The sequence below is a fragment of the Ranitomeya imitator genome, chromosome 1 (genome assembly GCF_032444005.1).
Source record: "Ranitomeya imitator isolate aRanImi1 chromosome 1, aRanImi1.pri, whole genome shotgun sequence".
Classification (NCBI taxonomy): domain Eukaryota; kingdom Metazoa; phylum Chordata; class Amphibia; order Anura; family Dendrobatidae; genus Ranitomeya; species Ranitomeya imitator.
In genome coordinates this window covers 821736514-821762243 of record NC_091282.1, presented here as the reverse complement: position 1 = coordinate 821762243, position 25730 = coordinate 821736514, and the positions used below count along the sequence as shown (strand labels likewise).

Sequence of the window (25730 nt, the reverse complement as noted above, 5' to 3'; positions counted from 1 at the left end):
TGAGGTGCACTCTGTACGCATCTACTCACCCTCCAACTGGCTGTCATCTACCGTCTCCCAGGGCCTGCCACCACCTTCTTTGACCACTTCACCACCTGGCTACTCCATTTCCTCGCCGCTGACATCCCCACTATCATCATGGGTGACTTCAACATCCCCATTGACACTTCCCTCTCAGCTGCCACTAAACTTCTATCTCTCACTTCCTCCTTTGGCCTCACTCAATGGTCTTCTACAGCCACCCACAAAGATGGTCACACACGACCTCATCTAACCTCTCAAACTCACCTCTTCCTCTTTCTGATCACAACCTACTCACATTCTCTTCCCTTTCCACTCCTTGTCTACAACCCCCACCCCACAAACTCTCACATCCTTGCAGAAATCTTAAACACCTTGATCTTCACTCACTCTCTGAATCCCTCCTCCCTCTCACAGACATAAGCTCCCTACACAATGCGGATGATGCTGCCGCTCTATATAACACCACAATAGCTGCAGCTTTGGAATCTCTTGCCCCTCTCACACATACCAAAGCTCGCAAAATCAACTGACAACCATGGCACACCAGCATGACCAAAGAACTGAGGCGAGCTTCCAGAGCTGCTGAGCGCAGATGGAAAAGATCCCACTCCAACGAGCACTTCATCGCATTCAAACAGTCCCTCACTACTTTCAAGACCACACTCGCCACAGCTAAACAAACCTACTTCTCATCTCTCATATCCTCCCTGTCTCACAACCCCAAACAGTTATTCAACACCTTCAACTCTCTCCTCCGTCCCCCAGCACCTCCTCCCTCCCCACTCATCTCAGCAGAAGATTTTGCCTCATTTTTCAAGCAGAAAATTGAGAACATCAGAGACAGTTTTAGTAAACAACCCCCAGAACCCTTCCTCCCAACCACCCAGCCCTCCACCTCCAAAACCAACTTCTCCAACATTACAGAAGACGGACTCTCCACTCTACTCTCAAGATCGCATCTCACCACCTGTGCACTTGACCCACTCCCATCCCACTTCATCCCAAACCTCACCACAGTCTTCATCCCAACTTTAACCCATCTCTTCAACCTATCACTAACAACTGGCATTTTCCCCTCAAGCTTTAAACATGCCTCAATCACACCTATCCTCTAAAAGCCCTCTCTTGACCCATCCTCTGTATCTGGCTATCGCCCTATATCACTTCTCCCCTTTGCCTCAAAACTACTGGAACAACATGTCCATCTTGAACTGTCCTCCCATCTATCTTCCTGCTCCTTCTTCGACCGCTTTCAATCAGGCTTCCGGTCACACCACTCCACTGAAACTGCCCTAACTAAGGTCACCAATGACCTATTAACCGCCAAGAGCAAGCGACACTACTCTATCCTCCTCCTCCTGGACCTGTCCTCTGCCTTTGACACAGTGGACCATTCCCTGCTGCTGCAGACCCTCTCATCCCTTGGAATCACAGACTTGGCCCTATCCTGGATCTCGTCATACCTAACTGACCGTACATTCAGCGTCTCCCACTCACACACCACCTCCTCACCCCCTATCTGTCGGAGTCCCGCAAGGTTCAGTTCTAGGACCCCTGCTCTTCTCCATTTACACCTTTGGCCTGGGACAGCTCATAGAATCTCACGGCTTTCAGTATCATCTCTATGCTGACGACACACAGATCTACATCTCCGGACCAGATATTACCACCCTACTAACCAGAATCCCTCAATGTCTGTCTGCTATTTTATCCTTCTTCTCCAATAGATTTCTAAAACTTAACATGGACAAAACAGAATTCATCATCTTTCCCCCATCTCACACGACCTCCCCAACGAACCTATCCATTACAGTAAACGGCTGCCCACTCTCCTCAGTCCCACAAGCCCGCTGTCTTGGGGTAATCCTTGACACTGATCTCTCTTTTAAACCACATATCCAAGCCCTTTCCACTTCCTGCCGCCTCCAACTCAAAAATATTTCACGGATCCGCACATTCCTAAACCAAGAATCCGCAAAGACCCTAGTCCATGCCCTCATCATCACCCGCCTTGACTACTGTAACCTCCTGCTCTGTGGCCTCCCCTCTAACACTCTTGCACCCCTCCAATCTATTCTAAACTCTGCTGCCCGACTAATCCACCTGTCCCCCCGCTATTCCCCAGCCTCTCCCCTCTGTCAATCCCTGCACTGGCTCCCCATCACCCAGAGACTCCAGTACAAAAGCCTAACCATGACATACAAAGCCATCCACAACCTGTCTCCTCCATACATATGCGACCTCGTCTCCCGGTACTCTCCTGCACGCAACCTCCGATCCTCACAAGATCTCCTACTCTACTCCTCTATTATCTCCTCTTCCCACAATCGCATACAAGATTTCTCTCGTGCATCCCCCCTACTCTGGAATTCTCTACCACAACATATCAGACTCTCGCCTACCATCGAAACCTTCAAAAAGAACCTGAAGACCCACCTCTTCCGACAAGTCTACAACCTGCAGTAACCACCGATCGACCAAACCGCTGCACGGCCAGCTCTACCCTACCTACTGTATCCTCACCCATCCCTTGTAGATTGTGAGCCCTCGCGGGCAGGGTCCTCTCTCCTCCTGTACCAGTTGTGACTTGTATTGTTCAAGATTATTGTACTTGTTTTATTATGTATACCCCACCTCACATGTAAAGCGCCATGGAATAAATGGCGCTATAATAATAAATAATAATAATAATACATTATTAGTAGGGGGGTTGGGGCAGCATGAGGTTAACCAAGTATAAGATTAGATAAGGGCAGTGGAGAACAGCGACACACAAGAATTAAGAAATGTCTATCTCCAGCAGAACTGCTTATCGCTGTTGTTCATACTATAGTTTGATAGGACATATATATTTGAGTAACATTTATAAAATTAATATGAAATTTTAATTATGAAATATTAATACTTTTTTTTTTTAAAGCTGGAGTCGGAGTCGGTACATTTCTACCGACTCCAACCAAAACTAACTCCGAATCCACAGCACTGCTTGGACAATGTATGAAAACATTAGATATTCCACGAAAACTTAAGAGTGGTTATCATACTGTGAAGAGATTTGTGACTGAAACAGAGCACAGACAGAGTTCATGCAGATAAAGGCATAATGAGGAAGGTTTCTGCCAGACAAAATCATGGGATTAAGAAAGCAGATGCCAAAATACCATTACAAAGCAGCAAACAGTTATTTGAAGCTGCTGGTGCCTCTGGAGTCCCTCGAACCTCAAGGTGTAGGATCCTTCAAAGGCTTGCTGTGGTGCATAAACCTAATATTTAGCCACCCTTAAACAGTGTTCACAAGCAGAAATGGTTAAAGTGGGCCCAGACATACATGAACACTAATTTCCAAAAAGTCTTGCTTACTGATGAGTGTCAAGCAACCCTGGATGGTCCAGATGGATGGAGTAGTGGATGGTTGGTCGATTGCCACCATGTCCCAACAAGGCTGTGACGTCAGCAAGGAGGTGGAGGAGTCACATTTTGGGCCAGAATCACGGGGAAACAGCTGGTAGGACGCTTTAAGGTTCCTGAAGGTGTGAAAATTACCTCTGCAAAGTATTTAGAGTTTCTGACAACTTTCTTCCATGGTCTAAAAAGCAGAAACGTGCCTTCAGGAGCAAAATCATCTTCATGCACGACAATGCACCATGTCATGCTGCAAAGAATACCTCTGAGTCATTGGCTGCTATGGGCATAAAAGGAGATAAACTCATGGTGTGGCCACCATCTTCCCCTGACCTCAACCCTATAGAAAACCATTGGAGTATCATCAAGTAAAAGATCTATGAGGGTGGAAGGCAGTTCACATCAAAACAGCAGCTCTGGGAGGCTACTCTAACTTCATGCAAAGAAATACAAGCAGAAACTCTCCAAAAACCCACAAGTTCGATGGATGCAAGAATTGTGAAGGTGATATCAAATCTCTTTAGATCCCTCGATCGATCTATCTATCTATCTATATATACACACACACTAGATGGTGGCCAGATTCTAACGCATCGGGTATTCTAGAATATGTATTTATGTATGTATATAGCAGCCACATAGTATATAGCACAGGCCACGTAGTATATAGGAGCCATGTAGTATATAGCAGACAAATACTACGTGGCCTGTGCTATATACTAAACAAAGAAGTAAGACAGGCAATTAACAGTAAAAAGAAAGCATTTGCACTACTAAAGCAGGATGGCACCATTGAAGCTCTAAAAAACTATAGGGAGAAAAATACTTTATCTAAAAAACTAATTAAAGCTGCCAAAAAGGAAACAGAGAAGCACATTGCTAAGGAGAGTAAAACTAATCCCAAACTGTTCTTCAACTATATCAATAGTAAAAGAATAAAAACTGAAAATGTAGGCCCCTTAAAAAATAGTGAGGAAAGAATGGTTGTAGATGACGAGGAAAAAGCTAACATATTAAACACCTTCTTCTCCACGGTATTCACGGTGGAAAATGAAATGCTAGGTGAAATCCCAAGAAACAATGAAAACCCTATATTAAGGGTCACCAATCTAACCCAAGAAGAGGTGCGAAACCGGCTAAATAAGATTAAAATGGATAAATCTCCGGGTCCGGATGGCATACACCCACGAGTACTAAGAGAACTAAGTAATGTAATAGATAAACCATTATTTCTTATTTTTAGTGACTCTATAGCGACAGGGTCTGTTCCGCAGGATTGGCGCATAGCAAATGTGGTGCCAATATTCAAAAAGGGCTCTAAAAGTGAACCTGGAAATTATAGGCCAGTAAGTCTAACCTCTATTGTTGGTAAAATATTTGAAGGGTTTCTGAGGGATGTTATTCTGGATTATCTCAATGAGAATAACTGTTTAACTCCATATCAGCATGGGTTTATGAGAAATCGCTCCTGTCAAACCAATCTAATCAGTTTTTATGAAGAGGTAAGCTATAGGCTGGACCACGGTGAGTCATTGGACGTGGTATATCTCGATTTTTCCAAAGCGTTTGATACCGTGCCGCACAAGAGGTTGGTACACAAAATGAGAATGCTTGGTCTGGGGGAAATTGTGTGTAAATGGGTTAGTAACTGGCTTAGTGATAGAAAGCAGAGGGTGGTTATAAATGGTATAGTCTCTAACTGGGTCGCTGTGACCAGTGGGGTACCGCAGGGGTCAGTACTGGGACCTGTTCTCTTCAACATATTCATTAATGATCTGGTAGAAGGTTTACACAGTAAAATATCGATATTTGCAGATGATACAAAACTATGTAAAGCAGTTAATACAAGAGAAGATAGTATTCTGCTACAGATGGATCTGGATAAGTTGGAAACTTGGGCTGAAAGGTGGCAGATGAGGTTTAACAATGATAAATGTAAGGTTATACACATGGGAAGAAGGAATCAATATCACCATTACACACTGAATGGGAAACCACTGGGTAAATCTGACAGGGAGAAGGACTTGGGGATCCTAGTTAATGATAAACTTACCTGGAGCAGCCAGTGCCAGGCAGCAGCTGCCAAGGCAAACAGGATCATGGGGTGCATTAAAAGAGGTCTGGATACACATGATGAGAGCATTATACTGCCTCTGTACAAATCCCTAGTTAGACCGCACATGGAGTACTGTGTCCAGTTTTGGGCACCGGTGCTCAGGAAGGATATAATGGAACTAGAGAGAGTACAAAGGAGGGCAACAAAATTAATAAAGGGGATGGGAGAACTACAATACCCAGATAGATTAGCGAAATTAGGATTATTTAGTCTAGAAAAAAGACGACTGAGGGGCGATCTAATAACCATGTATAAGTATATAAGGGGACAATACAAATATCTCGCTGAGGATCTGTTTATACCAAGGAAGGTGACGGGCACAAGGGGGCATTCTTTGCGTCTGGAGGAGAGAAGGTTTTTCCACCAACATAGAAGAGGATTCTTTACTGTTAGGGCAGTGAGAATCTGGAATTGCTTGCCTGAGGAGGTGGTGATGGCGAACTCAGTCGAGGGGTTCAAGAGAGGCCTGGATGTCTTCCTGGAGCAGAACAATATTGTATCATACAATTAGGTTCTGTAGAAGGACGTAGATCTGGGGATTTATTATGATGGAATATAGGCTGAACTGGATGGACAAATGTCTTTTTTCGGCCTTACTAACTATGTTACTATGTTACTATGTGGCTGCTATATACATACATATTGTAGAATACCCGATGCGTTAATACAGGCCACGCAATATATAACAGTGGCCACGCAGTATATAACAGCCCACGCAGTATATAGCAGCCACGCAGTGTATAACACAGGCGACGTAGTATATAACACAGGCCACGCAGTATATAACACAGGCCACGCAGTATATAACACAGGCCACGCAGTATATAACACAGGCCACGTAATATATAGCACAGCCCACGCAGTATATTGCCCAGCCACGTAGTATATTGCACAGCAACATAGTATACAGCACAGACACGTAGTATACTGCCCAGTCACGTAGTATATTGCCCAGCCACGTATGTAACAGGTTAAAAAAGAAAAAAGAAAACATATACTCACCCTCAGAGGGCCCCTTGTAGTCCTGTCGCCTGTGTGCGATACACGCGGCAGCTTCTGGTCCCAAGATTGGTATGAGCGCAGGATCTGTGATGACGTCGCGGTCTGATGATCTTTTTAATCATAGACCTAAGACAGGGACAAGGGGGCATCCTCTACGCCTGGAGGAAAGAAGGTTTAGACATAATAACAGACGCGGGTTCTTTACTGTAAGAGCAGTGAGACTATGGAACGCTCTGCCGTATGATGTTGTAACGAGTGATTCATTAAATTTAAGAGGGGATTGGATACCTTTCTTGAAAAGTATAATGTTGCAGGGTATATATACACTAGATTCCTTGATAGGGTGTTGATCCAGGGAACTAGTCTGATTGCCGTATGTGGAGTCAGGAAGGAATTATTTCCCCCAAAGTGGAGCGTACTATTTGCCACATGGGTTTTTTTTGCCTTCCTCTGGATCAATATGTTAGGGCATGTTAGGTTAGGATATGGGTTGAACTAGATGGACTTAAAGTCTTCCTTCAACCTTAATAACTATGTTACTATGTTACATGACCGTGACGTCATGGAAGGTCCTTCTCGCATAGCATCTTTGGTACCGAAACCTGCCGCTTGCACTGCCGAGGACAGCACGCATGTCGGAGGGTGAGAATAACCTTTTTTATTATTATTATTTTTAACATTAGATAGTTTTACTATTGATGCTGCATACGCAGCATCAATAGTAAAAAGTTGGTCACACAGGGTTAATAGCTGCGTAACCGGAGTGCGTTACACTGCGCTCCGGTAACGCTGGCATTAACCCTGTGTGAGGGCTGACTGGATGACTGGAGGGGAGTATGGAGCGGGCACTGACTGCGGGGAGGAAAGAGCGGCCATATTGCCGCCGGACTGTGGCCGTCGCTGATTGGTCGATGCAATGGTCGTGGGGATTTTGCCACGACCAATCAGCGACTTGGATTCCATGACAGACAGAGGCCGCGACCAATGAATATCCGTGACAGAATAAAAGACAAAAGGACAGACAAAGACAGACAGACGGAAGTGACCCTTAGACAATTATATAGTACTAGATGGCAGCCCGATTCTAAAGAATCGGGAGTCTAGAATCCATATATACTTTATTTATTCAAATGTAAGAATAATACAATTAATAAATAATAGTAAGAAAGAACAAAAATAATAGGCAGTATATGGAGAAAAACACCAAACAAAAGTTCAAAATTGGTGTGAAAATGTCACTGAACCACTTCACAACTAAATATATATAGTTTTGGTAAATGGTATTATCATTTTTTTGACGAAATTCGGCAGGAGCTTGAAGAGCAACGTCACTGGGCCCGCCTCCACGCAGTAGAAACTTGCTGTGAGGTAAAAATTCAAAAATCACACCAAAATGGCGGGCGGAGTGTGTCACAGTACGGCACGTTTCTGATTGGTCGCTCGCAGCAGGCGGCAACCAATCAGACACTGGACACTGTTGACGTCACTTATCTCCGGACATTAGCTCCGGACATTAGCTCCGGACAAAGCCACGGAAGTTGGCACAAATTGCAGGAAGTAGTATTCTAGGCAATTATATATTAGATCTACTATATAATTGTCTAAGGGTCACTTCAGTCTTTCTGTCCTTCTGTCTGTCTGTCACGGATATTCATTGGTCGCGGCCTCTGTCTGTCATGGAAATCCAAGTCGCTGATTGGTCGTGGCTGTTTTGCTGCGACCAATCAGCGACGGGCACAGTCAGGAAGAAAATGGCCGCTCCTTCCTCCCTGCAGTCAGTGCCCGCTCCGTACTCCCCCCCCCCAGTCAGCGCTCACACAGGGTTAATGGCAGCGTTGCCCACGGTGTAACGCACTCGGTTAACGCTGCTATTAAACCTGTGTGACCAAATTTTTACTATTCATGCAGCCTATGCAGCATGAATAGTAAAAAGATCTAATGTTAAAAATAATTAAAAAAATAAATCGTTATATACTCACCGTCCGTCGGCCCCTCGGATCCACAACAGGCCTTTCCCGCTCGAGATGCTCCGGTAACCGGTCCATGCTGCGATCTCGCGAGATGATGACGTAGCGGTCTCGCAAGACCGCTATGTCATCTCGCGAGATGATGACGTAGCGGTCTCGCGAGACCGCTATGTCATCTCGCGAGACCGCAATGCACTCTTCAGACTGGAGTGCGCGAGGACCATCGGTAACCGGCCGCTTCAATCGGGAGGCTCCGGAAAGTGAGTATGTAACTTTATTTTAATTCTTTTTTAACAGGGATATGGTGCATACTGCGTGGCCGGGCAACATACTGCGTGGCCGGGCAACATACTGCGTGGCCGGGCAACATACTGCGTGGCCGGGCAACATACTGCGTGGCCGGGCAACATACTGCGTGGCCGGGCAACATACTGCGTGGCCGGGCAACATACTGCGTGGCCGGGCAACATACTGCGTGGCCGGGCAACATACTGCGTGGCCGGGCAACATACTGCGTGGCCGGGCAACATACTGCGTGGCCGGGCAACATACTGCGTGGCCGGGCAACATACTGCGTGGCCGGGCAACATACTGCGTGGCCGGGCAACATACTGCGTGGCCGGGCAACATACTGCGTGGCCGGGCAACATACTGCGTGGCCGGGCAACATACTGCGTGGCCGGGCAACATACTGCGTGGCCGGGCAACATACTGCGTGGCCGGGCAACATACTGCGTGGCCGGGCAACATACTGCGTGGCCGGGCAACATACTGCGTGGCCGGGCAACATACTGCGTGGCCGGGCAACATACTGCGTGGCCGGGCAACATACTGCGTGGCCGGGCAACATACTGCGTGGCCGGGCAACATACTGCGTGGCCGGGCAACATACTGCGTGGCCGGGCAACATACTGCGTGGCCGGGCAACATACTGCGTGGCCGGGCAACATACTGCGTGGCCGGGCAACATACTGCGTGGCCGGGCAACATACTGCGTGGCCGGGCAACATACTGCGTGGCCGGGCAACATACTGCGTGGCCGGGCAACATACTGCGTGGCCGGGCAACATACTGCGTGGCCGGGCAACATACTGCGTGGCCGGGCAACATACTGCGTGGCCGGGCAACATACTGCGTGGCCGGGCAACATACTGCGTGGCCGGGCAACATACTGCGTGGCCGGGCAACATACTGCGTGGCCGGGCAACATACTGCGTGGCCGGGCAACATACTGCGTGGCCGGGCAACATACTGCGTGGCCGGGCAACATACTGCGTGGCCGGGCAACATACTGCGTGGCCGGGCAACATACTGCGTGGCCGGGCAACATACTGCGTGGCCGGGCAACATACTGCGTGGCCGGGCAACATACTGCGTGGCCGGGCAACATACTGCGTGGCCGGGCAACATACTGCGTGGCCGGGCAACATACTGCGTGGCCGGGCAACATACTGCGTGGCCGGGCAACATACTGCGTGGCCGGGCAACATACTGCGTGGCCGGGCAACATACTGCGTGGCCGGGCAACATACTGCGTGGCCGGGCAACATACTGCGTGGCCGGGCAACATACTGCGTGGCCGGGCAACATACTGCGTGGCCGGGCAACATACTGCGTGGCCGGGCAACATACTGCGTGGCCGGGCAACATACTGCGTGGCCGGGCAACATACTGCGTGGCCGGGCAACATACTGCGTGGCCGGGCAACATACTGCGTGGCCGGGCAACATACTGCGTGGCCGGGCAACATACTGCGTGGCCGGGCAACATACTGCGTGGCCGGGCAACATACTGCGTGGCCGGGCAACATACTGCGTGGCCGGGCAACATACTGCGTGGCCGGGCAACATACTGCGTGGCCGGGCAACATACTGCGTGGCCGGGCAACATACTGCGTGGCCGGGCAACATACTGCGTGGCCGGGCAACATACTGCGTGGCCGGGCAACATACTGCGTGGCCGGGCAACATACTGCGTGGCCGGGCAACATACTGCGTGGCCGGGCAACATACTGCGTGGCCGGGCAACATACTGCGTGGCCGGGCAACATACTGCGTGGCCGGGCAACATACTGCGTGGCCGGGCAACATACTGCGTGGCCGGGCAACATACTGCGTGGCCGGGCAACATACTGCGTGGCCGGGCAACATACTGCGTGGCCGGGCAACATACTGCGTGGCCGGGCAACATACTGCGTGGCCGGGCAACATACTGCGTGGCCGGGCAACATACTGCGTGGCCGGGCAACATACTGCGTGGCCGGGCAACATACTGCGTGGCCGGGCAACATACTGCGTGGCCGGGCAACATACTGCGTGGCCGGGCAACATACTGCGTGGCCGGGCAACATACTGCGTGGCCGGGCAACATACTGCGTGGCCGGGCAACATACTGCGTGGCCGGGCAACATACTGCGTGGCCGGGCAACATACTGCGTGGCCGGGCAACATACTGCGTGGCCGGGCAACATACTGCGTGGCCGGGCAACATACTGCGTGGCCGGGCAACATACTGCGTGGCCGGGCAACATACTGCGTGGCCGGGCAACATACTGCGTGGCCGGGCAACATACTGCGTGGCCGGGCAACATACTGCGTGGCCGGGCAACATACTGCGTGGCCGGGCAACATACTGCGTGGCCGGGCAACATACTGCGTGGCCGGGCAACATACTGCGTGGCCGGGCAACATACTGCGTGGCCGGGCAACATACTGCGTGGCCGGGCAACATACTGCGTGGCCGGGCAACATACTGCGTGGCCGGGCAACATACTGCGTGGCCGGGCAACATACTGCGTGGCCGGGCAACATACTGCGTGGCCGGGCAACATACTGCGTGGCCGGGCAACATACTGCGTGGCCGGGCAACATACTGCGTGGCCGGGCAACATACTGCGTGGCCGGGCAACATACTGCGTGGCCGGGCAACATACTGCGTGGCCGGGCAACATACTGCGTGGCCGGGCAACATACTGCGTGGCCGGGCAACATACTGCGTGGCCGGGCAACATACTGCGTGGCCGGGCAACATACTGCGTGGCCGGGCAACATACTGCGTGGCCGGGCAACATACTGCGTGGCCGGGCAACATACTGCGTGGCCGGGCAACATACTGCGTGGCCGGGCAACATACTGCGTGGCCGGGCAACATACTGCGTGGCCGGGCAACATACTGCGTGGCCGGGCAACATACTGCGTGGCCGGGCAACATACTGCGTGGCCGGGCAACATACTGCGTGGCCGGGCAACATACTGCGTGGCCGGGCAACATACTGCGTGGCCGGGCAACATACTGCGTGGCCGGGCAACATACTGCGTGGCCGGGCAACATACTGCGTGGCCGGGCAACATACTGCGTGGCCGGGCAACATACTGCGTGGCCGGGCAACATACTGCGTGGCCGGGCAACATACTGCGTGGCCGGGCAACATACTGCGTGGCCGGGCAACATACTGCGTGGCCGGGCATATTCTAGAATACCCGATGCGTTAGAATCGGGCCACCATCTAGTATATATATATATTGCTGTAGCTGTGCATCCCTCAATAAGAGACAGGAATATCCCAGTAAACGGTCGGACAGGCCTATGCTGATGTGTATATACATACTGGTAGAACGCCAAGTCCTGACTACTACGGCAGACTGCACAAGAGTTGTCAACTAGGATTTGCAGAGAACTGAAATCTACCTACTTGTATAGCAAACAAAAGCAGGCATCTTATCACAGAATAACTAAGATGCACTGAAAACCAAGCCACTGAAATACCATGGACATTGGCAGCGAAGAGAATGACAACCAAAGCCCTTGAATGCTCTCTGTTTATGCCATAGGTTATATAGCAACGGGTATAAAATACGTCACAAACAGCTCTGGGATATACTATAGTTGCATGTTAGGGTGAATGGTATAAAAGTAAATGTGAACAGAGTACAAGAAATATTTCAAGATTTTCCCCTGGATAAACAATGCTCATGGGCTACCATTCCTATATATTTTTTTTTAATTATGAAGGTAAACTTGTGTTTTGCTCACTTTAGTGCATCACCAAGATTTTATTTTTAAAGGAACCTGTCAGTTTGAAATGCAGTTACCAGAAAGAGAAGATGTAAATGTATAAAATGCAAGTTATTCAAAATCTCACCCCAAAAACCATACAGCGATATGCTCGTCTCCTCCTGTTCTAATACAAAACATCCATAGACTGTACGGCATTTCTAAGCAGACAGGTCACAAAAAGCAACATGTGACAGTATGTACACGAATGTAAGAAGTGAAACTAAAACTAAATACAAGGATGGGCACTTAGGGTACGTGCCCACGATCCGGAAGTAGCAGAGCATGTTCACTGCATCCAAAGCCCTATCTTCTTTTGAATGCAGGTAAAGCCGCATGTGGTCACTGAACCGTGCGCATTTACCGCGTTCAATATATTGCTGCACCCCTGAGAGACACGCCACATGTCAGTGTCCACGGGTGACCCGCAGCAGGTGCACATACACACATAGTGGACAAGGGATTTCAAGAAATCCCATCCACTATGCTGTAACATGTGGCCCCTTAACCCCTTAATGACCGCCAATACGCCTTTTAACTGACCTGAGATATAAGAGAATAGCCTCCCCATACAGTTAACAATCCAGCATCCGTCGGTTGTGCACTATAGCGGACAACTTTCTGCATCAGCCACGATCAGTGTTTGCACCGTCCAAATCTGTTTAACCCCTTAGATGCTGCTGTACATAGTGACTACATCATTATAAATGGTTAACAGAGTGTGGTGGCTTCCTATTTATCCCAATTGGTGCCCTCAGATCATGATTTTGTGGTCCTGATGTTTGCGGTGGCAATTCATGACCAAATAGCGGCCTTAGAGTCTGATTGCTGTAGTAATCTGTTCAAAAGTTAGAGGCATTTAGGTGGTAAAAATACACATTTTCATTTCTGTCATGCCACTTTGCATTAATTCCTGTAAAGCACCTGAATTGTTAATAACCTACCTGACAGCAGTTTTTGATATGTCAGGGGGTGCTGTTTTTAAAATGGTATCACGTTTGGGGGTTTCCCAATATATGAGACCCCTAAAGTCACTTCAAACATGTTTAAGTCCCTAAAAAAATAAATTTAGTAAATTTCCTTGAAGAAATGAAAAATTACTGCTACATTTTTAAACCTCCTAAAATACTATCAAAATAAAAGAACATTTTACAAATGATGCTGATGTAAAGCCGACATGTGGGAAATGTTATTTATTAATTTTTTTTGTGGTATGACCATCTGGCTTAAAGGGATAATCATTCAAATTTTGAAAATTGCTAATTTTTTAGCATTTTTCTCAAATTTTTGATATTTTTCATAAATAAACACAAAACATATTGACCTAAATTTACCATTATCATAAAGTATAATGTGTCACGAAAAAACTGTCTCAAAATCACTGGGATTTTGTTGAAGCGTTGCAGAGTTATTACCACATAAAGTGACACTTGTCAGATTTCAAAAATTTGGCTCCGTCACTAAGGGGTTAAAGGGAACCTGTCCCCCCCCAGGCGTTTGTAATTAAAAAGAGCCACCTTGTGCAGTGTCAAACCCGCAGCAGTTCCTGATCGTGGGCACGCTTCCTTATTTCACTTATGGACCCTCCATTCTACCTCATGGGGGGCTTACCCACTAGATCCCGGTACAGGATGCACCAATAGTAAGTCCACCCCGGCATGGAATGAAGCTGGAGCACATCTCTTGAATGTGGAGCTGTTTGTTAGGCAATCCCTTCGTGTATAGTGGCTGTCTAACAGTAGTGAAAAATGCAGCCGCGCAGATGCCAAAGGCACTGTTACCACACGAGCACGCTTGGATAACGTCTTATCCGAGCACATTTGCTCATCAATACTGTGTGCGTCTTCAAAGGGGTTGTCCAGTCAAAATTTGTTGATGTGAGGAGGTCTGATTGCTGAGACCTGAACTGATCAGCAGAACAAAGACCTGGACAGATAACTTGTTATAACTGGACAAACCCTTTAATTCTTTCAGCACAGCTTTCACCTGTCATACGGTTTCACAAGAGAATTTGTACGTTGACGTAAAGGTCTTCAAGGGAACCGGTCAGCAGGATTGTGCCGACTAACCTACAGTGTCAGGTCGGCGCGGTTATACTGATTACAATGATACCCGGTGATGAAATCCGTCATGTGGTTGTTGTGTAATCTGTATTTTCAGTTTTGAGTTAATGATATGCTCCTGCCCAGGGGCGGCCTGTGGGGGGGCTTCATGGGGTGCTCTGATTAGGTATTCATAATGCAGCCTGCTGACAGGTCACTGACCTGCCTCCTACTTAAAGGGAACCTGTCACCCCGTTTTTTCAGATTGAGATATAAATACTGTTAAATAGGGCCTGCGCTGTGCGTTACAATAGTGTATGTAGTGTACCCTGATTCCCCACCTATGCTGCGAAATACATTACCAAAGTCGCCGTTTTCGCCTGTCAATCAGGCTGGTCTGGTCAGGTGGGCGTGGTGACATCGCTCTTTTCTTCCCCAGCTTTCCGTTGGTGGCGTAGTGGTGTGCGCATGTCGCAGTGACGAATCCACTGCGCGCACGTGAAGAAGCAGCGCGCGATCTGCGCTATTACCCCCTGTCATCGGTGGGGGCGGCCATCTTCCTGGGGCCGCGGGTGCGCAGATGGAGTGCTCTGCTGCACTCGGCTTTGGGAAAATGGCCGCCGCGATCTCTTCTGCGCACGCGCGGCATCCCGCGGCCATTTTCCTGAAGCTCCGTGCAGCAGAGCACTCCATCTGCGCACGCGCGGCCCCAGGAAGATGGCCGCCCCCACCGATGACAGGGGGTAATAGCGCAGATCGCGCGCTGCTTCTTCACGTGCGCGCAGTGGATTCGTCACTGCGACATGCGCACACCACTACGCCACCAACGGAAAGCTGGGGAAGAAAAGAGCGATGTCACCACGCCCACCTGACCAGACCAGCCTGATTGACAGGCGAAAATGGCGACTTTGGCAATGTATTTCGCAGCATAGGTGGGGAATCAGGGTACACTACATACACTATAGTAACGCACAGCTCAGGCCCTATTTAACAGTATTTATATCTCAATCTGAAAAAACGGGGTGACAGGTTCCCTTTAACAATGAATATTATATATACCGTACATACTGAAAAAAAAACCCTTCTACAGGCAGGCACTGGCCGTGGCACCTACCCTGCAGCAGATCGCATGTAATGTGCATATAACTATTATGGTGGAGGTTATCCTCATATTGCACACAAAAAATCCATTAGAAAATGGCGCCCGCCGCACCTGCACTATAGCAGATATCGGTGTATATAGAAGTGATCTGATAACTGCTACTGCGCAGGAGGCGCCATCTTGGAGAAGGACTTTTTTTTTCTCTCTAGGAACATGGTGCTGCCTGCGCAGTAGTCTCAATACACACAGATATCTACTACTTGCGCAGGCGTCATTATCAATTGGATTTGAACCGCAAACAATTATATACACAGTACATATGCGATTATGCTGCAGCGCAGGTGATACGGCCAGAGCCTGCCTGCAGAAGGGTTTGGTTTCCAGTATCTATATATACTACTAGATGGTGGCCCGATTCTAACGCATCAGGTATTCTAGAATATGTATGTATATAGCACAGGCCACGTAGTATATAGCACAGGCCACGTAGTATATAGCACAGGCCACGTAGTATATAGCACAGGCCACGTAGTATATAGCACAGGCCACGTAGTATATAGCACAGGCCACGTAGTATATAGCACAGGCCACGTAGTATATAGCACAGGCCACGTAGTATATAGCACAGGCCACGTAGTATATAGCACAGGCCACGTAGTATATAGCACAGGCCACGTAGTATATAGCACAGGCCACGTAGTATATAGCACAGGCCACGTAGTATATAGCACAGGCCACGTAGTATATAGCACAGGCCACGTAGTATATAGCAAATACTACGTGGCCTGTGCTATATACTATGTGGCTGCTATATACATACATATTGTAGAATACCTGATGCGTTAATACAGGGTACGCAGTATATAACACAGGCCAAACAGTATGTAACACAGCCCCCAAAGTATCTAACACTGGCCACATAGTATATAACAGTGGGCACGTAGTATATAGCAGCCACGCGGTATATAACACAGCCCACTTAGTATACAGCAGTGTGGGCACCATATCCCTGTTAAAAAAAAAACTATTTAAAATAAAAAATAGTTATATACTCACCCGCCAGGATCCAGCGAAGCTGTGCCGAGACGCGCGCGGCTGCTGCCATCTTCCATTCCCAGGATGCATTGCGAAATTACCCAGATGACTTAGTGGTCTCGCGAGACCGCTAAGTCTTCTGGGTAATTTCGCAATGCATCTCTGGGAACGGAAGCTGGCTTAAACCGCACGCGTCTCGGCGGACGACGGAAGGTGAGAATAGCATTTTTTTGTTTTATTATTTTTAACATTAGATCTTTTTACTATTGATACTGCATAGGCAGCATCAATAGTAAAAAGTTGGTCACACAGGGTTAATAGCGGTGGTAACAGAGTGCGTTACCAGCGGCATAACGCGGTCCGTTAACGCTGGCATTAACCCTGTGTGAGCGGGGACTGGACGGGAGTATGGAGCGGGCACCGGGCACTGACTGGACTAAAATAGGGAGGGACTAATTCTCGGCCGGACTGTGCCCATCGCTGATTGGTCGCGGCAGACAGGACAGGAAGCTGGTGAGATCAATCAGCGACGCGGGATTTCCGAGACAGATAGAAGTACCCCTTAGACAATTTTATATATATATATATATATATATATATATATATATATAGATTCAGTATGTAAACTATAGGGGGCAGGTCAGGGAGGGATCAGTGACCTGTCAGAAGCCATACAGATGACTATAATCAGAGCACCACATGAAGCCCCCCACAGGCCGTCCCGCAGGCATATCATTACTTGAAAATAGATTCAGGACACCACCAGTCTCCTCCAGGGCCACTCCTGCGGCAGCAGGGCACCGCCAGCCTCCTCCACGCGCCCTCCCGCCAGCCTCCTCCACGCGCCCTCCCGCCAGCCTCCTCCACGCGCCCTCCCGCCAGCCTCCTCCACGCGCCCTCCCGCCAGCCTCCTCCACGCGCCCTCCCGCCAGCCTCCTCCACGCGCCCTCCCGCCAGCCTCCTCCACGCGCCCTCCCGCCAGCCTCCTCCACGCGCCCTCCCGCCAGCCTCCTCCACGCGCCCTCCCGCCAGCCTCCTCCACGCGCCCTCCCGCCAGCCTCCTCCACGCGCCCTCCCGCCAGCCTCCTCCACGCGCACTCCCGCCAGCCTCCTCCACGCGCCCTCCCGCCAGCCTCCTCCACGCGCACTCCCGCCAGCCTCCTCCACGCGCACTCCCGCCAGCCTCCTCCACGCGCACTCCCGCCAGCCTCCTCCACGCGCACTCCCGCCAGCCTCCTCCACGCGCACTCCCGCCAGCCTCCTCCACGCGCCCTCCCGCCAGCCTCCTCCACGCGCACTCCTGCCAGCCTCCTCCACGCGCACTCCCGCCAGCCTCCTCCACGCGCACTCCTGCCAGCCTCCTCCACGCGCACTCCTGCCGCAGCAGTGTGAACAGCGCCACGTGGAGCTAGAGGCAGGCAGTGACAGGCAGCCAGTGACAGGCTCTGCCCCGCAGGCCGCTCTCCCACATCCCGGAAGCGCCGCACTTACCTGCCCGTCCAGCTGGCTCGGGGTCTGCCCCTGGGTCTGGCTGGGCAACGTGAAGTCGGTGAACTCGAACTCGGAGCCCTGAGTGTCGGCCCCCAGCAGCTCGGCCTCCTCCGTGTCCAGGAAGGTGAGAGTCTGCGAGCTAGGCCCGTACGCCTCCACGCTCATGATGTACCGGCTCGGAAGCGGCTCCAGCGACTGTGGAACCCTCTGGGGAGCTGAGGAACGGGATTCGACCTCTAACTGCTCACGTTACACCGTCACCGAGCGCGGGCACTCCGAGCAGCCGCAAGAGATCCAGCACCCTCCACCGCAATTGACGTCACACGCCGCCGCGCAGGAGAGCTGCGCGCCTGCGCCAAAATGTGACGTCCTGCGCACGCAACCGTACGTACCCCTCCCCGTTACTATGGGCAACAGGAACTTTCTTGGCGGTGATTTCAGCGCTGGTTGTAGAGGGAGACCGTGCTGTGAGGGCCGCCATCACTGGAAGGTGCGTGTGCCCCCTAGCGGTCAGGCTCTGAACAGCTTCCAGGTGACTGTTTCCCATAGTTCTGGCCAGAACGGCCCAGCCGCCCCACCCCCATTATCCCCGCGCCAATAATGAGTGCAGGCCAATATTACTGCGCTCAGAGCTTCTGTGGTCCTGTCATGGCGACACTGTCCTCCCAGAGTCACCACACACCGTGCGGCCCTGTCACACCACCTGGAGCGTGTCCTTGCCGAGCTGCATCCTGTCAGCTCTTTCCACATTTTTGCTGCAGATTTCCCTCATACTAAGGTTACGTTCACATTAGGCGTTTTTTGCTGTGTTTCTTTCTGCATATTTTCAGCTTGCTTCTCCTATAGAACACAAGTCTGACATTTCAGAGACTTTATGCACACAGCTTGGTTGTTTTTCCCTCGGTATTTTGCGGAACAGAGCTTGTCACTTCGTTCAGAGTTTTTCATCCATTGAAGCAATGGGCGGTGGAAAAACGCAGGTAGCAGGGTTTGCTGCATTTTTGTGCCAAAACCTTATAAAGTGGAATGATTTTTTTTGTGACTGAACTTTATTAGCATGCACAAGAGACAAATGTTGATAAAAGTCCAGCAAGAAAAACCTGCTTTTTTTCTGCTGCTTTATTGCCAAGAAAGCAGGTTTTGTTGCAGAGAAAAGAAGCAGCAGAACTGCCTGGCGTAAATATACTGTAATGAGTAGGAAAAATCAGCACCACAACTGCACCTATTTTAGGCCACCGTCCTATCAGTGTATGTCCACGGATCGCATGTCCATGGCCAAAACATGCTGACGTACAGTTTTTACTGACAGCACGGGCTGCATAACATCCCACGCACCGGAGCCTGAGAAGCAGCAGTACGGTTAGTGCTGATCCCCGGCGCCGGGTCCTGAAGATGGCTCTCGTCATTCTCCCCTGCTCTGCCGGCAATAACCACAAGCAGGGAAGAATGATGAGAGTTATATTCAAGTGATAACAATCCCATCAGGCTACATCTGCTGCCGCTAATTCTAGTGAGGGCAGGAGGTGGCAACTGATGGCAGTATTCATCACCCGCCACCTGCGCTATAATTAAATACCGTATATACTCGAGTATAAGCCAACCCGAGTATAAGCTGACCCCCCTAATTTTGCAACAAAAAACTGGGAAAACTTATTGACTCGAGTATAAGCCTTGGGTGGAAAATGCAGCAGCTACCGGTTAATGTCAAAAATAAAAATAGATACCAATAAAAGTAAAATTAATTGAGACAGCAGTAGGTTAAGTGTTTTTGAATATCCATATTGAATCAGGAGCCCCATATAATGCTCCATACAGTTCATTATTGCCCCATAGATGCTCCATATAAAGCTGTGCCCCATATACAATGCTCTGCACCGTTCATTATTGCCCCATAGCTGTGCCATATAGTGCTCTGCACCGTTCATTATTGCCCCATAGCTGTGCAATATAGTGCTCTGCACCGTTCATTATTGCCCCATAGCTGTGCCATATAGTGCTCTGCACCGTTCATTATTGCCCCATAGCTGTGCCATATAGTGCTCTGCACCGTTCATTATTTCCCCATAGCTGTGCCATATAGTGCTCTGCACCGTTCATTATTGCCCCATAGCTGTACCATATAGTGCTCTGTACCATTCATTATTGCCCCATAGCTCTGCCATATAGTGCTCTGCACCATTCATTATTGCCCCATAGCTGTGCCATATAGTGCTCTGCACCGTTCATTATTGCCCCATAGCTGCCATATAGTGCTCTGCACCGTTCATTATTGCCCCATAGCTGTGCCATATAGTGCTCTGCACCATTCATTATTGTCCCATAGCTGTGCCATATAGTGCTCTGCACCATTCATTATTGCCTCATAGCTGTGCCATATAGTGCTCTGCACCATTCATTATTTCCCCATAGCTGTGCCATATAGTGCTCTGCACCATTCATTATTGCCCCATAGCTGTGCCATATAGTGCTCTGCACCATTCATTATTGCCCCATAGCTGTGCCATATAGTGCTCTGCACCATTCATTATTGCCCCATAGCTGTGCCATATAGTGCTCTGCACCATTCATTATTGTTCCATAGCTGTGTCATATAGTGCTCTGCACCATTCATTATTTCCCCATAGCTGTGCCATATAGTGCTCTGCACCGTTCATTATTGTCCCATAGCTGTGCCATATAGTGCTCTGCACCATTCATTATTGCCCCATAGCTGTGCCATATAGTGCTCTGCACCATTCATTATTGCCTCATAGCTGTGCCATATAGTGCTCTGCACCGTTCATTATTGCCCCATAGCTGTGCCATATAGTGCTCTGCACCGTTCATTATTGCCCCATAGCTGCCATATAGTGCTCTGCACCGTTCATTATTGCCCCATAGCTGTGCCATATAGTGCTCTGCACCATTCATTATTGTCCCATAGCTGTGCCATATAGTGCTCTGCACCGTTCATTATTGCCTCATAGCTGTGCCATATAGTGCTCTGCACCATTCATTATTTCCCCATAGCTGTGCCATATAGTGCTCTGCACCGTTCATTATTGCCCCATAGCTGTGCCATATAGTGCTCTGCACCGTTCATTATTGCCCCATAGCTGTGCCATATAGTGCTCTGCACCATTCATTATTGCCTCATAGCTGTGCCATATAGTGCTCTGCACCATTCATTATTTCCCCATAGCTGTGCCATATAGTGCTCTGCACCATTCATTATTGCCCCATAGCTGTGCCATATAGTGCTCTGCACCATTCATTATTGCCCCATAGCTGTGCCATATAGTGCTCTGCACCGTTCATTATTGTCCCATAGCTGTGCCATATAGTGCTCTGCACCATTCATTATTGCCCCATAGCTGTGCCATATAGTGCTCTGCACCATTCATTATTGCCCCATAGCTGTGCCATATAGTGCTCTGCACCATTCATTATTGCCCCATAGCTCTGCCATATAGTGCTCTGCACCATTCATTATTGCCCCATAGCTGTGCCATATAGTGCTCTGCACCGTTCATTATTGTCCCATAGCTGTGCCATATAGTGCTCTGCACCATTCATTATTGCCCCATAGCTGTGCCATATAGTGCTCTGCACCATTCATTATTGCCCCATAGCTGTGCCATATAGTGCTCTGCACCATTTATTATTGCCCCATAGCTGTGCCATATAGTGCTCTGCACCATTCATTATTTCCCCATAGCTGTGCCATATAGTGCTCTGCACCGTTCATTATTGCCCCATAGCTGTGCCATATAGTGCTCTGCACCATTTATTATTGCCCCATAGCTGTGCCATATAGTGCTCTGCACCATTCATTATTGCCCCATAGCTGTGCCATATAGTGCTCTGCACCATTCATTATTGCCCCATAGCTGTGCCATATAGTGCTCTGCACCATTCATTATTGTTCCATAGCTGTGTCATATAGTGCTCTGCACCATTCATTATTTCCCCATAGCTGTGCCATATAGTGCTCTGCACCGTTCATTATTGTCCCATAGCTGTGCCATATAGTGCTCTGCACCATTCATTATTGCCCCATAGCTGTGCCATATAGTGCTCTGCACCATTCATTATTGCCTCATAGCTGTGCCATATAGTGCTCTGCACCGTTCATTATTGCCCCATAGCTGTGCCATATAGTGCTCTGCACCGTTCATTATTGCCCCATAGCTGCCATATAGTGCTCTGCACCGTTCATTATTGCCCCATAGCTGTGCCATATAGTGCTCTGCACCATTCATTATTGTCCCATAGCTGTGCCATATAGTGCTCTGCACCGTTCATTATTGCCTCATAGCTGTGCCATATAGTGCTCTGCACCATTCATTATTTCCCCATAGCTGTGCCATATAGTGCTCTGCACCGTTCATTATTGCCCCATAGCTGTGCCATATAGTGCTCTGCACCGTTCATTATTGCCCCATAGCTGTGCCATATAGTGCTCTGCACCATTCATTATTGCCTCATAGCTGTGCCATATAGTGCTCTGCACCATTCATTATTTCCCCATAGCTGTGCCATATAGTGCTCTGCACCATTCATTATTGCCCCATAGCTGTGCCATATAGTGCTCTGCACCATTCATTATTGCCCCATAGCTGTGCCATATAGTGCTCTGCACCGTTCATTATTGTCCCATAGCTGTGCCATATAGTGCTCTGCACCATTCATTATTGCCCCATAGCTGTGCCATATAGTGCTCTGCACCATTCATTATTGCCCCATAGCTGTGCCATATAGTGCTCTGCACCATTCATTATTGCCCCATAGCTCTGCCATATAGTGCTCTGCACCATTCATTATTGCCCCATAGCTGTGCCATATAGTGCTCTGCACCGTTCATTATTGTCCCATAGCTGTGCCATATAGTGCTCTGCACCATTCATTATTGCCCCATAGCTGTGCCATATAGTGCTCTGCACCATTCATTATTGCCCCATAGCTGTGCCATATAGTGCTCTGCACCATTTATTATTGCCCCATAGCTGTGCCATATAGTGCTCTGCACCATTCATTATTTCCCCATAGCTGTGCCATATAGTGCTCTGCACCGTTCATTATTGTCCCATAGCTGTGCCATATAGTGCTCTGCACCGTTCATTATTGCCCCATAGCTGTGCCATATAGTGCTCTGCACCATTCATTATTGCCCCATAGCTGTGCCATATAGTGCTCTGCACCGTTCATTATTGCCCCATAGCTGTGCCATATAGTGCTCTGCACCGTTCATTATTGTCCCATAGCTGTGCCATATAGTGCTCTGCACCATTCATTATTGCCCCATAGCTGTGCCATATAGTGCTCTGCACCATTCATTATTGCCCCATAGCTGTGCCATATAGTGCTCTGCACCATTCATTATTGCCCCATAGCTCTGCCATATAGTGCTCTGCACCATTCATTATTGCCCCATAGCTGTGCCATATAGTGCTCTGCACCATTCATTATTGCCCCATAGCTGTGCCATATAGTGCTCTGCACCATTCATTATTGCCCCATAGCTCTGCCATATAGTGCTCTGCACCATTCATTATTGCCCCATAGCTGTGCCATATAGTGCTCTGCACCGTTCATTATTGCCCCATAGCTGTGCCATATAGTGCTCTGCACCGTTCATTATTGCCCCATAGCTGTGCCATATAGTGCTCTGCACCATTCATTATTGCCCCATAGCTGTGCCATATAGTGCTCTGCACCGTTCATTATTGTCCCATAGCTGTGCCATATAGTGCTCTGCACCGTTCATTATTGCCCCATAGCTGTGCCCCATACAGTGCTCTGCACCATTCATTATTGTCCCATAGCTGTGCCATATAGTGCTCTGCACCGTTTATTATTGCCCCATTGATGTACCATATAAAGCTCTGCCATTGCTACTGCTGCAATAAAAAAAAAAAAAAAAGGCCATACTCACCTCTCTTGCTTGCAGCTCCCAGCGTCCGGTCCCGACGTCTCTCCGCTCTGACTGATCAGGCAGAGGGCGCCGCGCACACTATATGCGTCATCGCACCCTCTGACCTGCACAGTCAGTGCGGAGAGACGCCGGGAAGATGGAGCGACGCCCGGCAGCTGGAACGCGGACAGGTGAATATAAAATACTCACCTCGTCCCGCCGCTCCTGACGCTGCCCCTGCCTGTCACACGGTCTTCGGTGCCGCAGCCTCTTCCTCTATCGGCAGTCACCGTTACCGCTGATTAGAGAAATGAATATGCGGCTCCACCCCTATGGGAGTGGAGTCCATATTCATTTTTCTAATGAGCGGTCCCACGTGACCGCTGAAGAGGGGAAGAGCTGCAGCACCCGAAGACCGTGGGACGGCAGGGGGAGCGCCAGGATCGCCGGGACTAGGTAAGTATGCCTCAGCGCCCTCTCCCCCTCACCCACCGACCCTGCCACCCACCGTGACTCGAGTATAAGCCGAGAGGGGCACTTTCAGCCCAAAAATTTGGGCTGAAAATCTCGGCTTATACTCGAGTATATCCGGTAAGTGAAAAAAAAATCCAGTGTGAGTTCCTCTGTATTTTCTATAACCAGCCAGGCAAAACTGACAGCCTTGGGCTGCAGTCCTCAGCTGTCAGCCTTAGCAAGGTTAGTTATCAAGAATACAGGAGTCCCTACGCTGTTTAACCCCTTCACCCCAAAGCCTGTTTTCACCTAAGTGATAGGGCCAATTTTTACAATTCTGACCACTGTCACTTTATGAGGTCATAACTCTGAAACGCTTCAACAGATTTTGGTGATTCTGACATTGTTTTCTCGTGACATATTGTACTTCATGAAAGTGGTAAAACTTCTTCGATATGACTTGCATTTATTTGTGAAAAAAACAAAAATTTGTCAGAAATTATGAAATATTAGCAATTTTCAAACTTTTAGTTTTTATGCCCTTAAATTAGAGAGTTATATCACACAATATAGTTAATAAACAACATTTCCCACATGTCTGCTGTACATCAGCACAATTTTGGAAACATAATTTTTTTTTGTTAGGGAGTTATAAGGGTTAAAAGTTGACCAGCGATTTCTCATTTTTGCAACAAAATTTGCAAAACCATTTTTTTTACGGACCACCTCACACTTGAAGTGACAGAAAATGCCCAAAAGTGACACCATTCTAAAAACTGCACCCCTCAAGGTACTCAAAACCACATTCAAAAAGTTTATTAACCCTTCAGGTGCTTCACAGGAATTTTTTGAATGTTTAAAAAAATTGAACATTTAACTTTTTTTTCACAAAATTTTTACTTCAGGTCCAATTTGTTTCATTTTACCAAGGGTAACAGGAGAAATTGGACCACAAAAGTTGTGGAAACCCCCACAAGTGACACCATTTTGGAAAGTAGACCCCCTAAGGAACTAATCTAGATGTGTGGTGAGCACTTTTAACCCCCAATTGTTTCACTAAAGTTTAGAATGTAGCGGTGTGAAAATTAAAAAATCATTTTTTCTTTCCACAAAATGATGTTTTAGCCCGCAATTTTTTTTTTCGCCAAGG

At 48.8% G+C, this 25730-nt stretch overlaps 2 protein-coding genes across 3 annotated transcripts in view; one reads left to right on the top strand and one right to left on the bottom strand.

Moving 5' to 3' along the window:
- Positions 1 to 18591, bottom strand: part of UPF1 (UPF1 RNA helicase and ATPase) — a 143018-nt gene extending 124427 nt beyond the window's left edge. Inside the window, exon 1 of one of the 2 annotated variants that reach the window (XM_069740264.1) lies at positions 18235 to 18591. In XM_069740264.1, coding sequence (XP_069596365.1) covers positions 18235 to 18399 — 165 coding nt within the window. In that variant the 5' untranslated portion in view covers positions 18400 to 18591. The remainder of the gene's footprint in view (positions 1 to 18234) is intronic. The other variant, XM_069740272.1, reaches the window with a different exon arrangement.
- Positions 18592 to 18606: 15 nt separating this feature from the next.
- Positions 18607 to 25730, top strand: part of LOC138649680 (gamma-aminobutyric acid receptor subunit pi-like) — a 272373-nt gene continuing 265249 nt past the window's right edge. The window contains exon 1 of the mRNA XM_069740284.1: positions 18607 to 18724. The gene's annotated coding sequence lies outside the window, so the exon portion shown is untranslated. The remainder of the gene's footprint in view (positions 18725 to 25730) is intronic.